The sequence below is a fragment of the Microcaecilia unicolor genome, chromosome 2 (assembly GCF_901765095.1).
Source record: "Microcaecilia unicolor chromosome 2, aMicUni1.1, whole genome shotgun sequence".
NCBI lineage: Eukaryota > Metazoa > Chordata > Amphibia > Gymnophiona > Siphonopidae > Microcaecilia > Microcaecilia unicolor.
The window spans coordinates 608,588,030-608,608,605 of NC_044032.1; the positions used below are offsets into that span (position 1 = coordinate 608,588,030).

Here is a 20,576-nt window from a genome sequence, read left to right on the forward strand (position 1 = left end):
TGTGCTGTCACCCTGGCCCTTTTGGCACGCCCCCAGCGTCCGTGACCGTTCCCTTCCCCCCGATGTGTGTGTTGCCAGTGCACCCCCTTCCACTCCCACCGATGTCGTCGCTGCCGGCGCTCCCCCCTCTCCGAAGGCCCCCCCACCCCACTGACCTGGTGAAACAGAAGATTTTAGCATCATGTGAATGCCCCTGCAGTAAGAACCGATAGAGTAACGTGTGCCCCGCCCTTGACGTCATCGCGTTTTGATGCGAGGGCGGAGCACAGCTACAGTGCAGTACAACGTTGGAGCTGAGAATGTGCTCCGCCCTCATTGTCATAACGTTTGATGCGAGGGCGGGGCCCACAGACTGTGATTTTGTGTGGTTTCAGAGCTTCGAACTTACGAACCTGGCTTCAGTGACGTCAGTGCAAATAGAACGTTGAGGGTGAGTTTTATATATAGAGATGTTTGTAATATTACTGGACTCTTCTTTTGGTTCATGATTGCCTGTTTATATGAGCCATGGCTGGTAAAAGGGGTGTGACTACTGTGGGTGTGGCTACTGTAGGGGTGAAGCCATAGTGATCCCACCCCTAAGGTTACCCATAATGAGTACCAGTATTTTTTCACTATTAAAAAAAAACACTGGGGGCAGGTGTCTGCTAGTGGAGGCGTTTGTGTTGCTCTCACTGAGGAGAGGGGAGAGAGAAGTTGCTAGATGGGGGAGGGGAGAGGTTGAGAGGAGAGAGGAGATGCTGGATGGGTAGGGGACGCTGACTGGCTGCAGGGGGGTGCTAGAACACTAGCATCGGCCCTGCTTCCCCAGGAGTATTAGTGTCTTCAACTTCCATGGGTTGGGGAAAATACTCCTCCTTTTCCTCCTCCCAGTTCCAGGCTCTGGGAGTTTAAAAGCGCTTCCACTTTCAGGTGGTTCCCTGCCAAACTGCCTCAGTAACCAGTATTTTTCCTGAACTTTCTTCCCCTTTCCTTGAGTGCCTCACAACTCTTTACTCCCTCTAATGGCTGCCAGTTTACCTGCAGCAGGTTTTCCTGTGCTATCTTTTATTCTTAAAAGGGTAGGATGTTTAGGAGGATACTGGGCTTGAGATGGCCGGCCTCTTACAGTTTGTAAAATAAAAAGCTTGCATGAAAAAAAAACAAATTGTCCAAAACATTGCCAAACGCTACCTCCTAAAATACTTACTTATAACGCATAAAACTATGTACGAGTTTGATTCCAATGCATAACTTTATGTATGCACATGCCAGTCACTTTTGTAAAGGGCTCTCTTCACATGTAAAAACCTGTTGTACATGAGTGAATCCCTTATAAAATTACTCCCACAATCTACTGAAAAAGAACCAGTTACTTTCTCTGATCTTCCTGCTTGCAGTAACAGTGCAATTTTCCATTGACTGCACTGGTTATGATCTGCTGCCATTCTTTTACTCTCTTTGGAGTAAAGTGTCAGCATCTGCCCTTGGATGGAGTTAACGTGACATAGGAAGAAACCTCCCAGTAACCTGCCCTCTTTGTCTTTGTTGTAGGATTACTGGGGAAATTCTACACTCACCTATTAAAACATCCCGTGCCACAATCAGAAGACAGGAAGAAGTATGATCGGGAATTTGCAGTTTCAACCTCATTTCATGGTTTGCACAAAATTGTTGGTACACGCACCAGAACTAGTAAGATACTCTGGATGTTTGTGGTCCTGGGATCAGTCTTCATTGTCTCATGGCAGATCTATACCCGTTTCCTTAATTATTTCAGCTGGCCAACCACTACTTCAGTAACAGTCCAGTATGTGAACAACATTGATTTTCCAGCCGTGACATTTTGCAATTTGAATAGGTAAGACCATATTGACTTTTATAGTTTAAAAAAATCGTTATACTGTAGAATACTGTGGTAATGATTTACTAGATTGTAAAGGTTTTAACATTCTTTGTTTACAATTACAGAATTATTAGAAGAAAGCTTGCCCGAAAAATCACCCTGTACAATCCAAACAAAATCAGAATACTTCAATTAGGACTTAAGGCAGTTTTCAGAAGCTACCTGCCCATCTAAATGGCTAAATCCATGTTTTAGGGGTCCTTTTACTAAGCTGTGGTAAAAAGGGCCCTGCAGTAGCAGCAGGGGCCGTTTTTGCTGCGCGCTGAGGCCCTTTCTATCACAACGGGTTAAAAGGCCGAAAAAGACATGGCGATACATAGGGTTACCATATTTTGTCCCCCAAAAAAGACACATGCCCCGCCCCCACCACACACGGCCCCACCCCATTTCACGCTCCACCCGCCCCCTTTCACACCCTTGCTCTGCCCCCTGTTACATTTTCCCATCCCCCGTGTCACACACCTCGTCACCCCCCCCCCCCCCCTTACCTTACTACTGCCCTGGTGGTCTAGTGACCTCTTCGGGGCAGGAAAGAGCCCCCTCTTTCCTGCCCGGAGCGCTACCCTGCATGCATCCTTCCTGTTGCTGATCTCGGCGCTGATTCAAAATGGCCGCTGAGAGTTGAAGTCTCGCAAGGTCACGTCAACTCTCGGCGGCCATTTTGAATTGGCGTCAAGATCAGCAACAGGAAGGAAGCATGCAGGGCAGCACTCCGGGCAGGAAAATGGGGCTCTTTCCTGCCCCGAAGGCAGAAGATGTCACTAGACCACCAGGGCAGTAGTAAGTAAGGGGAGGGGAGGCTAGCAATCTGCCCGTTTGTCCGGATTTCTGGACAAACGGGCAGATTGGCAAAACCCGCCTGGTTGCCCGGACATATGGTAACCCTAGCCATGCAGTAAGATTGCACTTACCAAGTAGCCATTGGGGGGAGCACTTACCACCTGTTGAGGTGGCAGAAAGGGCTCCTGCGCTAACCCGGCGGTAACCAGGTAGCACATGATGCTGCCCAATTACCGCCGGGTAACCCCCCTGTGGAAATATTTTTCGTATATTTCCACTACCACCGGAAGTGCCACACGCTGGGGTGGAACTACCTCAGGCGTCCATGTTGGGCCGGTGGTAGCTCCGGATTGGCATGCGTTAAGCCCACGGTAGGCTTACTGCCACTTTATCCACTCCTACCCTAGCTGAGATAATATTTACTCTCTTACCTATCTATATGTTACATCTTTCACTGTCAATCAAAATGTTCTAAGTATTGTGTTGACATTGTAAGTAGCAAACTATGGCATACTTTCCAGCTTATAATCGAACGAGAAAAACGCCCAAGTTCCGACCTAAATCGGGAGATGGGCGTTTATCTCACAAAAACGAATAACGCGGTATAATCAAAAGCCGAATTTGGGTCGCTTTCAACTGCACTCCGTCGCGGATGCGGACAAAGTGCACGGGGGCGTGTCGAAGGCGTGTCGAAGGCGGAACTGGGGCGTGGTTATCACCCGAACAGAGATGGGCGCCCTTCGCCGATAATGGATGCGTTTGTAGCTAGAATTTAGGGCACTTTTCCTGGACCCTGTTTTTTCACGAATAAGGCCCCAAAAAGTGCCCTAAATGACCAGATGACCACTGGAGGGAATCGGGGATGACCTCCCCTGACTCCCCCAGTGGTCACTAACCCCCTCCCACCACAAAAAAATGATGTTTCACAACTTTTTATTTTCACCCTCAAATGTCATACCCTCCTCCCAGGCAGCAGTATGCAGGTCCCTGGAGCAGTTGTTAGGGGGTGCAGTGGACGTCAGGCAGGTGGACCCAGGCCCATCCCCCCTACCTGTTACAATTGTGCTGCTTAATGCTTATTAGTCGTCCAACCCCCCCAAACCCACTGTACCCACATGTAGGTGCCCCCCTTCACCCCTTAGGGCTATAGTAATGGTGTAGACTTGTGGGCAGTGGGTTTTGAGGGGGATTTGGGGGGCTCAACACACAATGGAAGGGTGCTATGCACCTGGGAGCTCTTTTACCTGTTTTTTTGTTTTTGTAAAAGTGCCCCCTAGGGTGCCCGGTTGGTGTCCTGGCATGTGAGGGGGACCAGTGCACTACGAATCCTGGCCCCTCCCACGAACAAATGCCTTGGATTTATTCGTTTTTGAGCTGGGCACTTTCCTTTTCCATTATCGCTGAAAAGCAAAAACGCCCAGCTCACACATTGGCGAATAAAACATGGGCGTCTATTTTTTATCGATAATACGGTTCGGTCCGCCCCTTCACGGACCCGTTCTCGGAGATTAACGCCCATGGAGATAGGCGTTTCTGTTCCATTATGCCCCTCCACGTATTGTTATTTGAATATTTTTACTGCTGTAATTTCCTATAACTCATGTTTGATCTATTCTTACTGTACACCGCCTTCAGTGAATTCCTTCAAAAACGGTGGTAAATAAATCCCAATAATTAAATACATTTTTTAAAGGGCCCCTTAAAGAGCTATGTAAACGTTGTTCACCTTGTATGTGGGTAAAAGAGGGCCTATTGTTCCATACTGCCTGTGCATTTGCCCATGTTTTCATGGAGGTGTTTCTGGGTTTAAGCCGGAGGAGGAAACAATACACATAGGGGGCCTTTTGCTAAGGTGTGCTATTGGATTTAGTGCGTGCTAAATGCCGTGCAGCCCATTGTATACCTATGGGCTGTATGACACTTAATGCACACTAATTCTTTAGCTCACCTTAGTAAAAGGACCTCACAGATTTGTGTGTTCAAAACTACACATTATTTTTTTTTACCAGAAAAAAACATTGTACACACAAAAGCAGGTGCACATCCCTGAGGGTACTTTTTCCTTGGGCATTTTCCTAAGGGAACACACATGTGTACTTTCTTTTTTAGAATTTGTGGACAACCTGGGGGCACAAGTACTGATGGACTTTGCATCAAGACATCTCAGGGGCCCTTTTACTAAGTGGCAGAAAGCACTAACGTGTGCTTACCGCAAGATAAAAAAGGCACTACCGCTCAGTCGTTCAGTGGTAGTTCTGGGATCAGAGCATGCCAATCCCACACTAAAAAATATACAATATTTTTTTAGCATTCGAGCATGTTTGGGGGCAGAGATTAGGCATGCTCTGCACCAATCAGTTAATGCAGGCAAATCGCCACACGCTGCTGATTTAGTGGCAGTAAGGGCTCACCCGGTAATTGGGAAAATTAGCGCATGGCCATTAATGGGGTGAAAAAGAAATTGTGGCTATTTTATAGGGCGCTCCAGCTCCATGACAGCAGTATGCAGGTCCCTGGAGCAGTTTTAGGGGGTACTGCAGTGCACTTCAGGCAGGCGGACCCAGGCCCATCCCCCTTACCTGTTACACTTGTGGTGGTAGATGGGAGCCCTCCAAAACCCACCCCAAACCCCACATGTAGGTGCCCCCTTCACCCATAAGAGCTATGGTAGTGGTGTACAGTTGTGGGGAGTGGGTTTTGGGGGGGGGGGGTTGGGGGGCTCAGCACCCAAGGGAAGGGAGCTATGTACCTGAGAGCTATTAATGAAGTCCAGTCCACTGCAGTGCCCCCTAGGGTGCCCAGTTGGTGTCCTGGCATGTCAGGGGGACCAGTGCACTAAGAATGCTGGCCCCTCCCATGACCAAATGCCTTGGATTTGGCTGGGTTTGAAATGGCCAGCATTGGTTTCCATTATCTGCGAAAACCAATGCTGGCCATCTCAAACCCGGCCATCTCTGACATTTGGCTGGCCCCAACCGTATTATCGAGATGAAAGATGGCCGGCCATCTTGTTTCGATAATACGGTTTGGGACACCTCTTTATGGCGCCAGCCTTAGAGATGGCCGCCGCCATTCGATTATGCCCCTCCACGTGACTTAGAATTTATGTGCATCAGATTACAGAATACGCTTAGACAGTTGTGCATGTAAATTCTAATTGTTTTATTTTTATTACATTTGTACCCCGCGCTTTCCCACTCATGGCAGGCTCAATGCGGCTTACATGGGGCAATGGAGGGTTAAATGACTTGCCCAGAGTCACAAGGAGCTGCCTGTGCCTGAAGTGGGAATTGAACTCAGTTCCTCAGTTCCCCAGGACCAAAGTCCACCACACTAACCACTAGGCCACTCCTCCACTCCCAGTTTGTGTCAATAATGATTAACTGGCAATTATCAGCTCTGATTGGATTGTTAACTAAGTTAGGCATTCAAATACAGAATACAACTGTATTGCACACGCAGCTACATAAGTACATAAGTGTTGCCATACTAGGATAGACTAAAGGTCCATCAAGTCCAGTGTCTTGTTTCCAACAGTGGCCAATCCAGATCACAAGCACCTGGCAAGATCCCAAAACAGTACAATACATTTTAATGCTGCTTATTCTAGAAATAAACAGTGGATTTTCCCCAACTCCTTTTTAATAATGGTCTATGGACTTTTCCTTTAGGAAGTCATCCAAACTTTTTTAAACCCCTCTAAGCTAACTGATTTTACTACATTCTTTGGCAATGAATTCCAGAGTTTAATTACACGTTGACTGAAGAAAAATTTCTCCGATTCGTTTTAAAATGACTTCTTTGTAGCTTCATTGTGTGCCCCCTAGTTCTAGTATTTTTGGAAAGGGTAAACAAGCAATTCACATCTACCCATTCCATTCCACTCAATATTTTGTAGACTTCTATCATATCTCCCCTCAGCTGTCTTTTCTCCAAGCTGAATAGCCCTAGACATTTCAGCCTTTCCTCATAGGGAAGTCATCCCATCCCCTTTATCATTTTTGTCACCCTTCTCTGCACCTTTTCTAATTCCACTATAACTTTTTTGAGGTGCGGTCACACCATGGAGCGATACAACGGCATTATAACATCCTCACTTTTGTTTTCTATTCTTTCGTAATAATACCTAACATTCTATTTGCTTTCTTTGCTGCTGCGGCGGCACACTGAGCAAAGGGTTTCAAAGTATCAACGATTACTCTTAGATCCTTTTCCTGGTCGGTGACTCCTAACGTGGAACCTTGCATCACGTAGCTATAATTCTGGTTCCTCTTTCCCACATGCATCACTTTGCACTTGCTCACATTAAACATCATCTGCCATTTCGATGCCCAGTCTCCCAGTCTCGTAAGGTCGTCTTTCAATTTTTCACAATCCTCTTGCAATTTAACAACTTTGAATAACTGTGTCATCAACAAATTTAATTACCTCACTATTCCCATATCTAGATAATTTATACATATGTTTATTTATTTATTTATTTATTACATTTGTATCTCACACTTTTCCACATAGCAGTAGGCTCAATGTGGCTTACAGGTTCCAGAGAGGAGAGTACCAACTCTGGGAATATATACAGAGTGGAAAATAGAGTAACAGTAGGTGCAAGGAAGCTGATAAGGTTCCGGAAAAGAGAATACAACTCTGGGACGAATATATAGTAGCATATAGAGAGAAGTAATCCCAATGAGGCTGATAAGTCTCCGGGGATGGGACCACAGCTTCTAGTGAGCAATAGAGAGTAGGATAAGGGTAGAAGTACATTTAAATATAACTGGAGTGGCAAAATGTGTACAGTTTGAAGTAATAGGATTATGTGGAAGAGGTATTGTTCATTTCATAGATCGAAAGATGTGATGCATTGTTCATGAATTAGTTCAGGTCTGCTGGGTAGGCTTTCCGGAAGAGGTAAGTCTTGAGGTCTTTTTGAAATTTTAAAATGTTAAAAAGCAGCGGTCCAAGCACAGACCCCTCAAACTTTAGTCACACTATGTAGAATCCGGGTCTATCTGGATTGAACCTATGAATATCCCAGTCAACAACACATCCAGATGGCAGATGCTGTTATCTGGAAAACTGCTTTTCAATATTTACCCACGTATAAATAAGCAAGAAACCAAATGCAATTAAAACAACACTGAAATATATAAAAAATTTAAAATAAATAAACAAAAGGGTAACATTTCTTTAAAGAACTAACCATGTTATTTCTGTTTCTTGCCTATAGATACCAAACTCAGGCAGTGGCCAACCTAAGCATTGTATTTTTTTTGTGGAGCATTGTGTCTGCTGTTCTTCACTTTTCTACAGTTGATGGAAACTCAAAATTTTCTCAAGAGATATCTGAGTTCCTTCAGGGAAATCAAAACTTCAGCATAAAAGAATTCACCAGAAATTATGGATTTTATCTCAATAACAGCACATTGTTGAAATGTGAATATTTTGGGAAACCGTGTTATCCAAAGGTAATATCTATGTGCTTTTTTGCTTTATTTTTTTTATTTTTTGCTATCTGCAATATTATGGTGCCCATTCAATAAGCTTTAATGAACATATAAAAAAACATCCGTCATAATATTAGCAGAAGATTGTAAATGACAGAGTGACGATAAGCTAATTACTTTAGGTAAAAATGTGGTGGGTTCTTTGAATCGTGTTTTCTGTGTGCTTCGTAAAGGATGCACAAAGAAGAGAGGGCCAGCATGTCACATGCCTCCATCCCCCCCCACTGCAGTTTACCTCCCCCCCTCCAAACCTTTGCTGGTGGGGATACTCAAACCCTGCCAGCTGAAGTTCAGCCGCTGGAGCCCTGCAGCTGTCCAAGAAGAAGGAAAGCAGGGAGGCTGCTCCAGCCTCTGATGCCAGCACTTCCGTGCGTGCTCAGTTCAAATACATAAACTGAGCATTCGTGGAAGTGCCGGCATCAGCTACTAGAACACCCTGATGACTTAAAGGTCATATCGAAAATGCCCCTCCACATCTCATTTTAGGGTTGAGCAATAATCCTTTCTGAGAAAGAGCTACAGTGGGGGAAATAAGTATTTGATCCCTTGCTGATTTTGTAAGTTTGCCCACTGACAAAGACATGAGCAGCCCATAATTGAAGGGTAGGTTATTGGTAACAGTGAGAGATAGCACATCACAAATTAAATCCGGAAAATCACATTGTGGAAAGTATATGAATTTATTTGCATTCTGCAGAGGGAAATAAGTATTTAATCCCTCTGGCAAACAAGACCTAATACTTGGTGGCAAAACCCTTGTTGGCAAGCACAGCGGTCAGACATCTTCTGTAGTTGATGATGAGGTTTGCACACATGTCAGGAGGAATTTTGGTCCACTCCTCTTTGCAGATCATCTCTAAATCATTAAGAGTTCTGGGCTATCGCTTGGCAACTCGCAGCTTCAGCTCCCTCCATAAGTTTTCAATGGGATTAAGGTCTGGTGACTGGCTAGGCCACTCCATGACCCTAATGTGCTTCTTCCTGAGCCACTCCTTTGTTGCCTTGGCTGTATGTTTTGGGTCATTGTCGTGCTGGAAGACCCAGCCACGACCCATTTTTAAGGCCCTGGCGGAGGGAAGGAGGTTGTCACTCAGAATTGTACGGTACATGGCCCCATCCATTCTCCCATTGATGCGGTGAAGTAGTCCTGTGCCCTTAGCAGAGAAACACCCCCAAAACATAACATTTCCACCTCCATGCTTGACAGTGGGGACGGTGTTCTTTGGGTCATAGGCAGCATTTCTCTTCCTCCAAACACGGCGAGTTGAGTTCATGCCAAAGAGCTCAATTTTTGTCTCATCTGACCACAGCACCTTCTCCCAATCACTCTCGGCATCATCCAGGTGTTCACTGGCAAACTTCAGACGGGCCGTCACATGTGCCTTCCGGAGCAGGGGGACCTTGCGGGCACTGCAGGATTGCAATCCGTTATGTCGTAATGTGTTACCAATGGTTTTCGTGGTGACAGTGGTCCCAGCTGCCTTGAGATCATTGACAAGTTCCCCCCTTGTAGTTGTAGGCTGATTTCTAACCTTCCTCATGATCAAGGATACCCCACGAGGTGAGATTTTGCGTGGAGCCCCAGATCTTTGTCGATTGACAGTCATTTTGTACTTCTTCCATTTTCTTACTATGGCACCAACAGTTGTCTCCTTCTCGCCCAGCGTCTTACTGATGGTTTTGTAGCCCATTCCAGCCTTGTGCAGGTGTATGATCTTGTCCCTGACATCCTTAGACAGCTCCTTGCTCTTGGCCATTTTGTAGAGGTTAGAGTCTGACTGATTCACTGAGTCTGTGGACAGGTGTCTTTCATACAGGTGACCATTGCCGACAGCTGTCTGTCATGCAGGTAACGAGTTGATTTGGAGCATCTACCTGGTCTGTAGGGGCCAGATCTCTTACTGGTTGGTGGGGGATCAAATACTTATTTCCCTCTGCAGAATGCAAATAAATTCATATACTTTCCACAATGTGATTTTCCGGATTTAATTTGTGATGTGCTATCTCTCACTGTTACCAATAACCTACCCTTCAATTATGGGCTGCTCATGTCTTTGTCAGTGGGCAAACTTACAAAATCAGCAAGGGATCAAATACTTATTTCCCCCACTGTATACCCTGTGCCACACAACCCACACAGCAAGCATGAAGGGGGGATTGATGGGCAGTGGTAGTAGCGATGGGTTGGTAACAACAACAGACAGGGCACTAGGAGTAGACTTTTCTGCTACTTCCAGGGCAAGGCCCACATTCTTTGACTTAACTGTGAGTACATAAATGGAGAAAATTAGGGTCCCTGCACTTATTGTACAAGTATACTGCATTTTACCAAATGACCATGACACCTTTGTTTTGTTTATTATGCTTCAGGACTTTGAACATGTCTTCACTGAATATGGGAACTGTTTTACTTTTAACCACAATTCTTTTGACAGAAGAAGAAAAGTAAGCGTCTCTGGTAGAGGTTTAAGTTTGCTTTTTAATATCAAACAGGTATGTAGATCCTAAAACATTATTGCAGGTATACATGGTTGTTTCAATTAGATTTTATTTTATTTTTGCTGGCTTTGTTAATTTTATTATTTTTTTTTCTTTTAGACTACGTGGCTCATTTTCGAAAGAGAAAAATGTCCAAAAAGTGTCATAAAGCACCATTTGGACGGATTTCTTCTCAAAATGTCCACATGGGTGCTTCAAAATCTATTTTGCAGATGTTTATCTATGCATTTCATCTTCAATGCTTCCAAATCACAAAGGGGCATGTCAGGGGCGTTGCAGAGGTGGGATTAGGGTAGGCTTATGGCATTACTAAAACTTGGATGTTTTACAGCCATAATGGAACATAATGAAAATGTCTAGGGTGAAAACTTCAACATTTTGATCTAGACCTGTTTTTATAACGTATAAGGTACAAAAAGGTGCCCTAAATGACCACTTAAGGGAATCAAGGATGACCCCCCCTTACTCCCCCAGTGGTCACTAACCCCCTCCCACCCTACAAAATGTGAACAAAAATAATACTCACCACCCTCTTTTATTATTATTATTATTTATTTATTTATAAATTTAGAATTTACATATTACAAGTGAAATACTTATAAGAAAAACAGACTTAGGCATGTTACAAAAAGGAAAATTAAGTAATGAGAAAAATATAATTACTTGTCTTCTTTAGACCACTAAATTGGGGAGGAATGAACATATTGTTCAGGAGATAACATTAAAGTATATTGATAAAGATGAATATTGCTTTATACACGTACCTTCAGGCCTTCTTATGAATCAAAAAAACTCAATTATGGATATCAAACTGTTTCCAACTTTTTAAAATTAACAAAAGCTCTTAATTGTTCCGGATTGAAGAAGATATATTTAAGCCCTACCGTGTTTCCCCGAAAATAGGACCTACCGGGGTTTTCCTGCAAATTTAAAATATAAGACATCCCCCCAAAAGTAAGACCTAACAAACTTTTTTTTTAAGTAGGGCCGCTGAGAGCCACCCGAGGTCGCCGCCCCCCCCCCCCCTCCATCTCTCCCGGAACTAACCTGAAGCTCCTTTCACCTTCGCAATTTCAGATTCGAAGCAGCAGCGCAGCAGGGCAGACCTCTCCTTCCTTCCGTGTCCCGCCCTCGCCTGACGTTATGTTACGTCAAGCGAGGGCGGGACATGGAAGGAAGGAGAGGTCTGCCCTGCTGCGCTGCTGCTTCGAATCCGAATTCGAACTTGCGAAGGTGAAAGGAGCTTCAGGTTAGTTCTGGGAGCGATGGAGGGGGGGGGGCCGGTGATCTCGGGTGGGGGGGGGGGCGACCGATGTTTCCCAGAAAATAAGACATCCCCTTGAAAATAAGACCTAGCGTGTTTTGGGGAGGAAAAATAAATATAAGACAGTGTCTTATTTTCGGGGAAACACGGTAGGTATTTTATTACGCATTTACAAGGATAGTTAAGGTAAAAAGAAGCTTCTATTTCTCTTTGACAGCCTCAGATGTTATAGCCAGGTCCATTAGAGCAGCATACAGGTCTCTGGAGCAGTGTAGTGGTGGGTGCAAAGCACGGCCACACAGTAAGAATAATCTTACTGCATGGCCTTGTCTTTTTTAGGGGCTTTTTACCCACTGCGGGAAAAAGGACTCTGGTACACAGGGAAAATGGCCTCTGCCACTACCACGCTACCACAGGGCACTTTTTTACTGCAGCTTAGTAAAAGGACCCCTAAATGATTAGACGCCCATGTCTAATCATTTTATTTCCTGCATCATTTAGCGCTAAACTCTTGATTTCTTACTATTTTGCCACCTCTGCTTAATTTTATCCTCATGCGTCATTCTTGGTACATACGGCATCTAAGCATTCTAAATCTGATCCACCCAAGCCTGAGAAGGCCTTGACTGCTCCACTTCCTCCTGAGAAGCACAATTCTATAGCAGAGGATCATAAACTACTTAAAGATCTTATGCAACAAAATATGAAAAATACCATCTCAGCTTACACAGCTTAACACAAGAATGGAACTTCTGGAAGAACGTGTATTGATACACTATACACAGGCCATTGACATTCAACATTGCTCACACAAAATATATATTTTACAAACAAACTTTGAGGATCTAGCAAACTATATAAAAAGAAACAACATAAGACTACTTAGGTCTTCCAGAACAATCTGAAGGTATGAACTTGATGGACTTTTTTGCACTCTTTTATACCTCAACTTCTAGGTATATAGTTTGATCCGCTGCTCAAAATAGAGCATGCTTATAAGGTCCCTTCTGGATTTGCCTCCAGGAGAGATTACACTAGACCTGTAGTCATGAATCTCTTACAGTATACTCATTTTCTTCAAATTCTGCAAACAGCAAAATTTAAGAAATCCTTGCAATTTAATGGAAATACATTGATCTTCACCCCAGATCTTTCTAATGCCACAGCAAAAAAAGCATAAGCTTTTTCTGAATTGTGACCAAAATTAAAAGCCATTGGTGCAGAATATGGATATTTTTACCTCACTAGGATGTGTGTTACTTACTGTCTGAACTTCAGAAATTTTTAAATGACCACTCTAGTACCATGAACTGAGTTGCTACATTTCATAACTTGACTTTGGAGCTCTTACTTGTTCCTCCTGGATACACAAGACCCTGAATCTCTAGTTGTTTATTGTTTTTTTCTGGTTATTGTTGTTACTGCCATTATAATATTGGGGACATCAACGTTATTTTGAATACAGATATGCATTTCTCAGTGCTATAATTCCAGACCATAACTTTCCATCATTAACTTATTATACACGGTGAAGATTCATTTTACTTCCCATTCCATCAAAAGAAAGAAGATCCTTATATATACTTTTTTAAAAACATCAAATCTGATATATGTTTTCTTCAAGAATTCCACCTGGATCTTAAACTTTTCAGAGGTTGGTTTGGTTAATGTTATGCTGCTCCTGCTCAGGGGAAAAAAAGAATAAAGTTATAACCATTATTCAAAAATCTTTCCTATTTCAATTCTTATCTCATTCTTTTGACTCAGAAGATTGTTGGTCCCACTTGGATGCTACTATAGATGGGACTCCTATAACTCTATTTCATGTATAGGCACCCAATATAGGCAATCCTAATGTTTTTCAACAACTTAATGTGTGTTTAAAAGAATCGCAATAACTATTTTTACTTTGTGCATAATATTTAAAGGATTCTTTTCCGAATCAAAATTTTGTGCATGATAGAAAAGTGAGGTACATGGGTGTTGTGTGTGTTTATTAGAATGGATTTACAGTTTTTAGTGAAGAAATTCAGCTTGTCTTGTTGTGAGTCTCCAAAGAAAGGGGTTTATCCTTGAAAGTCTATTTTGAAGCATTACTTATCCTAACAAAGATATATTAACAAATTTTATTTTGGCAAAAATGACAGTGTGTATGTTAACTTCTAGTCAGATTTTTTTTTTCCTGCTACAGACTAGCATGGCTACTCCTCTGGAAGTTGTATTTCGGTAGATTGACATGGCATGCCCTGTAATATTATTTTCCTTTCAGAACTTTCAGAGGAGTAGCCTTTTTAGGCTGGAGTAGCAAAAATGACAGGAGCTAGTGACACATTATAGACCAGGTCTCGACAAATTTTCACTGAAACTAGGAGCCAGCAGCAGAAACCTTGGAGGCGGGGCTAGTGCTGGGCAGACTTATACGGTCTGTGCTGGGGCTGGTGGTTGGGCGGCGGGGATAGTGCTGGGCAGACTTATACGGTCTGTGCCAGAGCTGGTGGTGGAAGGCGGGACTGGTAGTTGGGAGGCGGTGATAGTGCTGGGCAGACTTATAGGGTCTGTGCCAGAGCTGGTGGTTGGGAGGCGGGGATAGGGCTGGCCAGACTTATACGGTCTGTGCACTGAAGAGGACAGTACAAATAAAAATCTTCTTGGGCAGACTGGATGGACCGTGCAGGTCTTTTTCTGCCGTCATCTACTATGTTTAACTATGTTTAGTACTACCTCACTAGTAATTCATACACTGATCAGAGGGGATTTTAATTTTCCCATACATCCACTTTTGGACAGATCATTTCAATATCACCTAGCAAAGCTTCGCATCAGAGCGTCACTCATATCCCTAATACATCTAACTGGCTGGTCTGACTTCTGGCGTCTTCTACATCCAACAACAAGAGAATAATCCTTCTATTCTACTGCACACTAAACTTATTCTAGACTGGACTATTTTATTGGATCGAAAGATCTAGTTCCTGTGCTTCAAATGGCCAAGATTCATAAGATCTCTATATTTGATTATGCTGCCATCACATGTGCTTTAAATTGGTCAGAAGAATGTCCTAACTCCAGATCTTGGAATCTCAATCTGGCTCAACTCAAAAGACAAGCCCTTTTCTTAATCACATTTAGGATTCATCTATCAACTACTTTAAGCACAACTGTGACCCTAACCTCTCTTTCATTACGATATGGGAATCTTATAAAGCATAGCTGAAAGGTGAGGTCATTAGTTGTGCCTCATTTCAATCATAAACAGCTTAACTCCACACTTGACATCAAGGAAAAAGAGAGTCATGACTTGGAATCTAAATTATTTTGTCAAAACAAACTGGTAGTTTTTCAGAAATTACAATCTTTTAAGTTTGAATATAACACATTATTGTCTAACATGGCCAATGCTATCTTCTTTAAATAAAGTTCTGTTTACTATTCTGAAGCTAATAAAGCTGGAAAACATTTGGAGGGGCATAATCGAACGATAACGCCTATCTCCATGGGCGTTTATCTCCGAGAACGGGTCCGTGAAGGGGTGGAGCCAACCGTATTTTCGAAAACAATAGACGCCCATATGTTATTCGCTACTTTGTGAGCTGGGCGTTTTTGTTATTCAGTTATAATGGAAAATGAAAGCGCCCAGCTCAAAAACGAATACATCCAAGGCATTTGTTCGTGGGAGGGGCCATGATTCGTAGTGCACTAGTCCCCCTCACATGCCAGAACACCAACCGGGCACCCTAGGGGGCACTTTTACAAAACAAAAAAAAAAGGTAAAAGAGCTCCCAGGTGCATAGCACCCTTCCCTTGTGTGTTGAGCCTCCCAAATCCCCCTCAAAACCCACTGCCCACAAGTCTACACCATTACTATAGCCCTAAGGGGTGAAGGGGGGGCACCTACATGTGGGTACAGTGGGTTTGGGGGGGTTGGACGACTAACGCATTAAGCAGCACAATTGTAACAGGTAGGGGGGGGATGGGCCTGGGTCCACCTGCCTGAAGTTCACTGCACCCCCTAATAAGTGCTCCAGTAACCTGCATACTGCTGCCAGGGAGGTGGGTATGACATTTGAGGGTGAAAAGAAAAAGTTGTGAAACGTCATATTTTGTGCTGGGAGGGGGTTTGTGACCACTGGGGAAGTCAGGGGAGGTCATCCCCGATTCCCTCCAATGGTCATCTGGTCATTTAGGGCACTTTTTGGGGCCTTATTCGTGGAAAAACAGGGTCCAGGAAAAGTGCCCTAAATTCTCGCTAAAATCGCATATTTTTCTTCCATTATCGGCGAAAGGGCGCCCATCTCTGTTCGCCCGATAACCACGCCCCAGTTCCGCCTTCGACACGCCTTCGACACGCCCCCGTCAACTTTGTCCGCATCCGCGACGGAGTGCAGTTGAAAGCGTCCCAAATTCGGCTTTTGATTATACCGCGTTATTCGTTTTTGTGAGATAAACGCCCATCTCCCGATTTAGGTCGGAACTTGGGCGTTTTTCTCGTTCGATTATAAGCTGGTTGGTCTCCTAAGGGACAATGCACTAAACAACATTTTGCCAGCTTAAAATCTGAATCTGGAGACTTACTACTACTCCATTTATACTTAAAGCTTTTAAAGACTTCTATACTAAGCTTTATACCTCAGAAGTTTCTGCTTCTGAAGAAGATATTTCTGTTTTTGTTATTCAATATTGAATTATGACACTAATCCCCACAACGTATCTCCTTACCAGATTAACCTATTTCCAAAGAAGAAATAATACAAATATTAAAGATTTAGCTCCCCCCCCCCCCCCCCCATTCTCTCAGTTTCTCTGGATTCAGAGAAGGTTTTTGACTGGATAGAGTGGATGTATTTGTTTCAGGTACTGACTTATTTACCCTGCACAGAGTGATGAGATAAGACTGCCTGCCTGATATCACCTTTATTATTTAATTTAACTCTGGAGCCCCTTTTGCCACAATCCAACAGCATCCCTGGATAGCTGGCAGTTCATTTAATGAAGCTGAATTTGCATATGTTAATGATGTGCTACTATATTTGTCTAATTCCCAAGACTCATTACCTGAACTTATTACTCTGATTCCCACCTTTTCATCCCTATCTGGTTATAAAGTTAATTGGGACAAGACAGAAATAATGCCACTAAATGATTGTTGTGTTCCATTTTACTTTACCGATTATCTGATATGGGTTTCATTTCAATTAAATATTTAGGAATATATTTCGATAGAGGTTTATCATCCTTTCCCAAGATCAATATGGACAAGATTATTCTTAAAGTAAAAGATGCTTTAGCACCATGGACACCACTACACTTATGCTTGTGGGGTAGGCTTGACTCCTTACAAATGATGACAATGCCAAAAATTACATATACCTTTTGTATGTTTCCTATTTTATTTTCTGCATCATTTTATAAATCCATAGAGAAACTATTATCAGCCTTTCTCTAGAATCATAGACCTCATAGAATATCATTATCTACTATAATAAAACTCACCCTCAACGTTCTGAAGACAACGTTCTGAAGTCACTCAGTCACTCACTGAAGGGTTCATGGATTCATGGTGGTGAAGCCACAACACTGACCATGTCTCTCTGCCCTGCCCTCGCATGACGGACCAATCAGAAAAAACATCCTCAACATTCTGAAACACAAAGGACCATCACAACACCGTTCCCAGGCAACACTAGGCAACGTAAGACGGACCAATTAGAGGAAACTACGTGACAATAAGGGAGGAGCATTCCCCAGCAGAATGGCTCATTATCTGTGCAGCACGGAGAGCACAGAACCACCGCTGGAATGAGAGAAGAATATTCCTGCTGTGGGTATGTGCAAAAATAGACCGGGGGGGGGGGGGGGAGAAATTTTTGAATGCCTAATGCCAGTACTGAAGAGTGCCAGAGGGCCTATAGCACAGACTATATTTGGGATCGCTTGACATGGAGTCAGAGGAGCCGGAAAACAACGTGCCCGTCACCATCTGGGACATGGGCGAACAGGACAAGCTGCGGCCCAGCTGGAAGGATTACCCGCAACCCAGCCAGCAGCAAACAGCAACCAAGGAAGGGGGAGGAGTACTCCTTCCCTGCCTAGGAATTGCTGGAGACTGGCTGCCAAACTAACGAAACAACCGCACACCGACGCACCACCTCCATCATCAACAACCTGCACACACACCGCACCCTCACACACTCACACACACACACAAAATAACTCTGTGACACATACACACACACACAAAAAAAATCACATGCTAGCGCCCGTTTCATTAGTTTCAGAAACGGGCCTTTTTTTACTAGTCTTTACATATGAGTGGATGTGTTCTACTTGTGCTCAATATTGTTTGAGGCCTAGGGGTGATTCTAGATAGCTTCCTGCCTTATCCTTCCCAGGTATCTCAAATTGTGATAAGTTGTTTTTTAAAATTAAGGATGCTCTATACTGTTCACCAATTATTCACTGCCTCAGCCCTTCGAATTCTTATACATGCTTCTCCACTTTAGATTACTGCAATGCTCTGCTATGTGAAATTATTCAGAAGGAAACACAGCATGCTGTGTTGCGCCTTCTTAATGGGGCTGATCATTCCAATCACATTACTCCATTATTAGAGGCTGAGCATTGGCTCCCTGTTCCTTATGGAGTGTCCTTTAAAATACTGATCTTAATCTCGACCAAAGGGTTCAAGTAGCTGAAACTAGGGTAGAGACTATGGTTACCTGACAAACAGAAATGGAGAAAGATTTGAAAATTGTACAGTTACATCAAGAGACCATGATAAAAGATTTGTGTACTTTAAGGAGGCGAACTGAATTTCTGGAGAATGTAACTAGGAATAATAATATCCGCTTTTTGAATTTTCCTAAAAGAATGGGGGTCTTACCAAGAGAAATGCTTAGGAAGTATATTACAGAGATACTAGGAGTTTCTAAAGAAATGGTTCCTCCATTTACACAAACATATTATTTACCCCAAAAAAACCAAGTATCTCAGACAAATGTCCTAGATATCTCGAGGATTTTAGAATCCTCAGATACTGAATTAGTAAGCCCCTCTACTTTAATTGCCACTGTAGCCTTATCACCAGATAAAAACTGGTTGATGAGGCTTTTCTTCCAAAATAAAGATAAAACATTTCTTGGTTTGAAGGTCCAACTTTTCCCGGATGTTACTAAGGAAACTCAAAAACGTCATCAGAGATTTTTACTTATGAGACCTGCTGTACTTCAGATAGGGGCAACATTCTTTTTAAAGTACCCCTGCAAATGCCTAATAAAGTATGAGTCTAATAAGTATGTATTCTATGATCCCTCTCAGCTATCATCTTTCCTGGTTGCAAAAGGACAGGGGAATAATTAGATCATAGTACTAGGTTTAGAAATTAAAAAGGGTATCTTTAATGAGTAATCGATCTAATGTGATTTTCCTTAAATTATGTTTCCCTTATTTCCTATCGTAAATTTTGAATCTCTGTAATGTGGACTTTAATTTAACTTGCTGTAGGTAGTTGTGTTAAAATAATTATTTCTTTTTTTTTGAGAATGTACAGCATAGTTATTTCTTGACAAGCATGTACTCTTGTTTAATGATATATGTAAATGAATAAAAAAAAAATAAAATAAAATACTGATCTTAGTATCTAAGGTTTTACACTCTGGCTCTCCCATCTATCTCTCTGAACTTTTGCAACCTTATAAACCCTCAAGAGCTCTTAGTTCCTCACAAAATCATCTCCTTCAGGTTCCTCTTTGTGCATCTGTTTGCCTGTCATCTATTAGAAATAAACGTGTTTGCATGCAGGGCCCCACCTTGTGGATTTCCATCCCATTGGATTTGCATTTAGTATTAACCCTATCCATTTTTAAGACCAAACTCAAGATGTATTTGTTTTGTCAGGCATTTGGGTTTTTGATGCCCCTCACTGCCTGCTTGGGATATGGGTTTCCAATGTGTACAGTGTCAGTTTCTAGCTGTGTCTTTTTCTTTTTCTACATGACTTACCTTGACTTTCTATTATTGTAGTTCTGTTTTCTTATTATGATATATTGAATTGTAAACCACTTCGATAGTTTTCTTACAAGTGATATATTAAGTTACTAATAAACTTGAAATTAAAAGCTCCTAAAATTCAAGTTGGTGTACATTTTGCTAACTTATTACTTTTACCATAAGGCTCTGCTCTGTTTCTAACCCAATAACTCCTCCTGGAATAACCCATTCTCCATCCAATTCCCTTGTCTAAAGTGATTAGGATCAGGATGCCACTTCCTACTCGTACTAATGCTAATCTATTATACGCACAATATATAATATGCTTACATATTTAGATAACAAATTAGATATTTCCTGGTTTTATACTTCTTTTTCATCCTATCTGGATTAATAAATATTTACTTATAGACAAAAAAAACAGTCATCTGGTTATCTTGGTAGGAACAAAGCTTATGAGATGTATGAACATTCATTGAAAAACACAGCTTTTTATTAATAAATTAAAAGCTCCCAGAAATTTAACTTAAAAAGCCTGACATGGCCATGTTTCACCAGTATAAAATGGCTACATCAGGGGCAGTGGATCACCAGCTGATATAATATTCCAAAAATATACTGGCTGGTGTAACTGTTAAAACATAGATTCTGGGATCAG

General features: G+C 42.6%; 1 protein-coding gene across 1 annotated transcript in view; it reads left to right on the forward strand.

Annotated features, from left to right (window-relative positions):
* The window catches only part of ASIC5 (acid sensing ion channel subunit family member 5), a 68,484-nt gene that overhangs the window by 15,127 nt on the left and 32,781 nt on the right, over positions 1-20,576 (forward strand). The window contains exons 2-4 of the mRNA XM_030192230.1: positions 1,534-1,840; positions 7,893-8,130; positions 10,540-10,662. Of these exons, the coding sequence (XP_030048090.1) occupies positions 1,534-1,840; positions 7,893-8,130; positions 10,540-10,662 (668 nt within the window). The remainder of the gene's footprint in view (positions 1-1,533; positions 1,841-7,892; positions 8,131-10,539; positions 10,663-20,576) is intronic.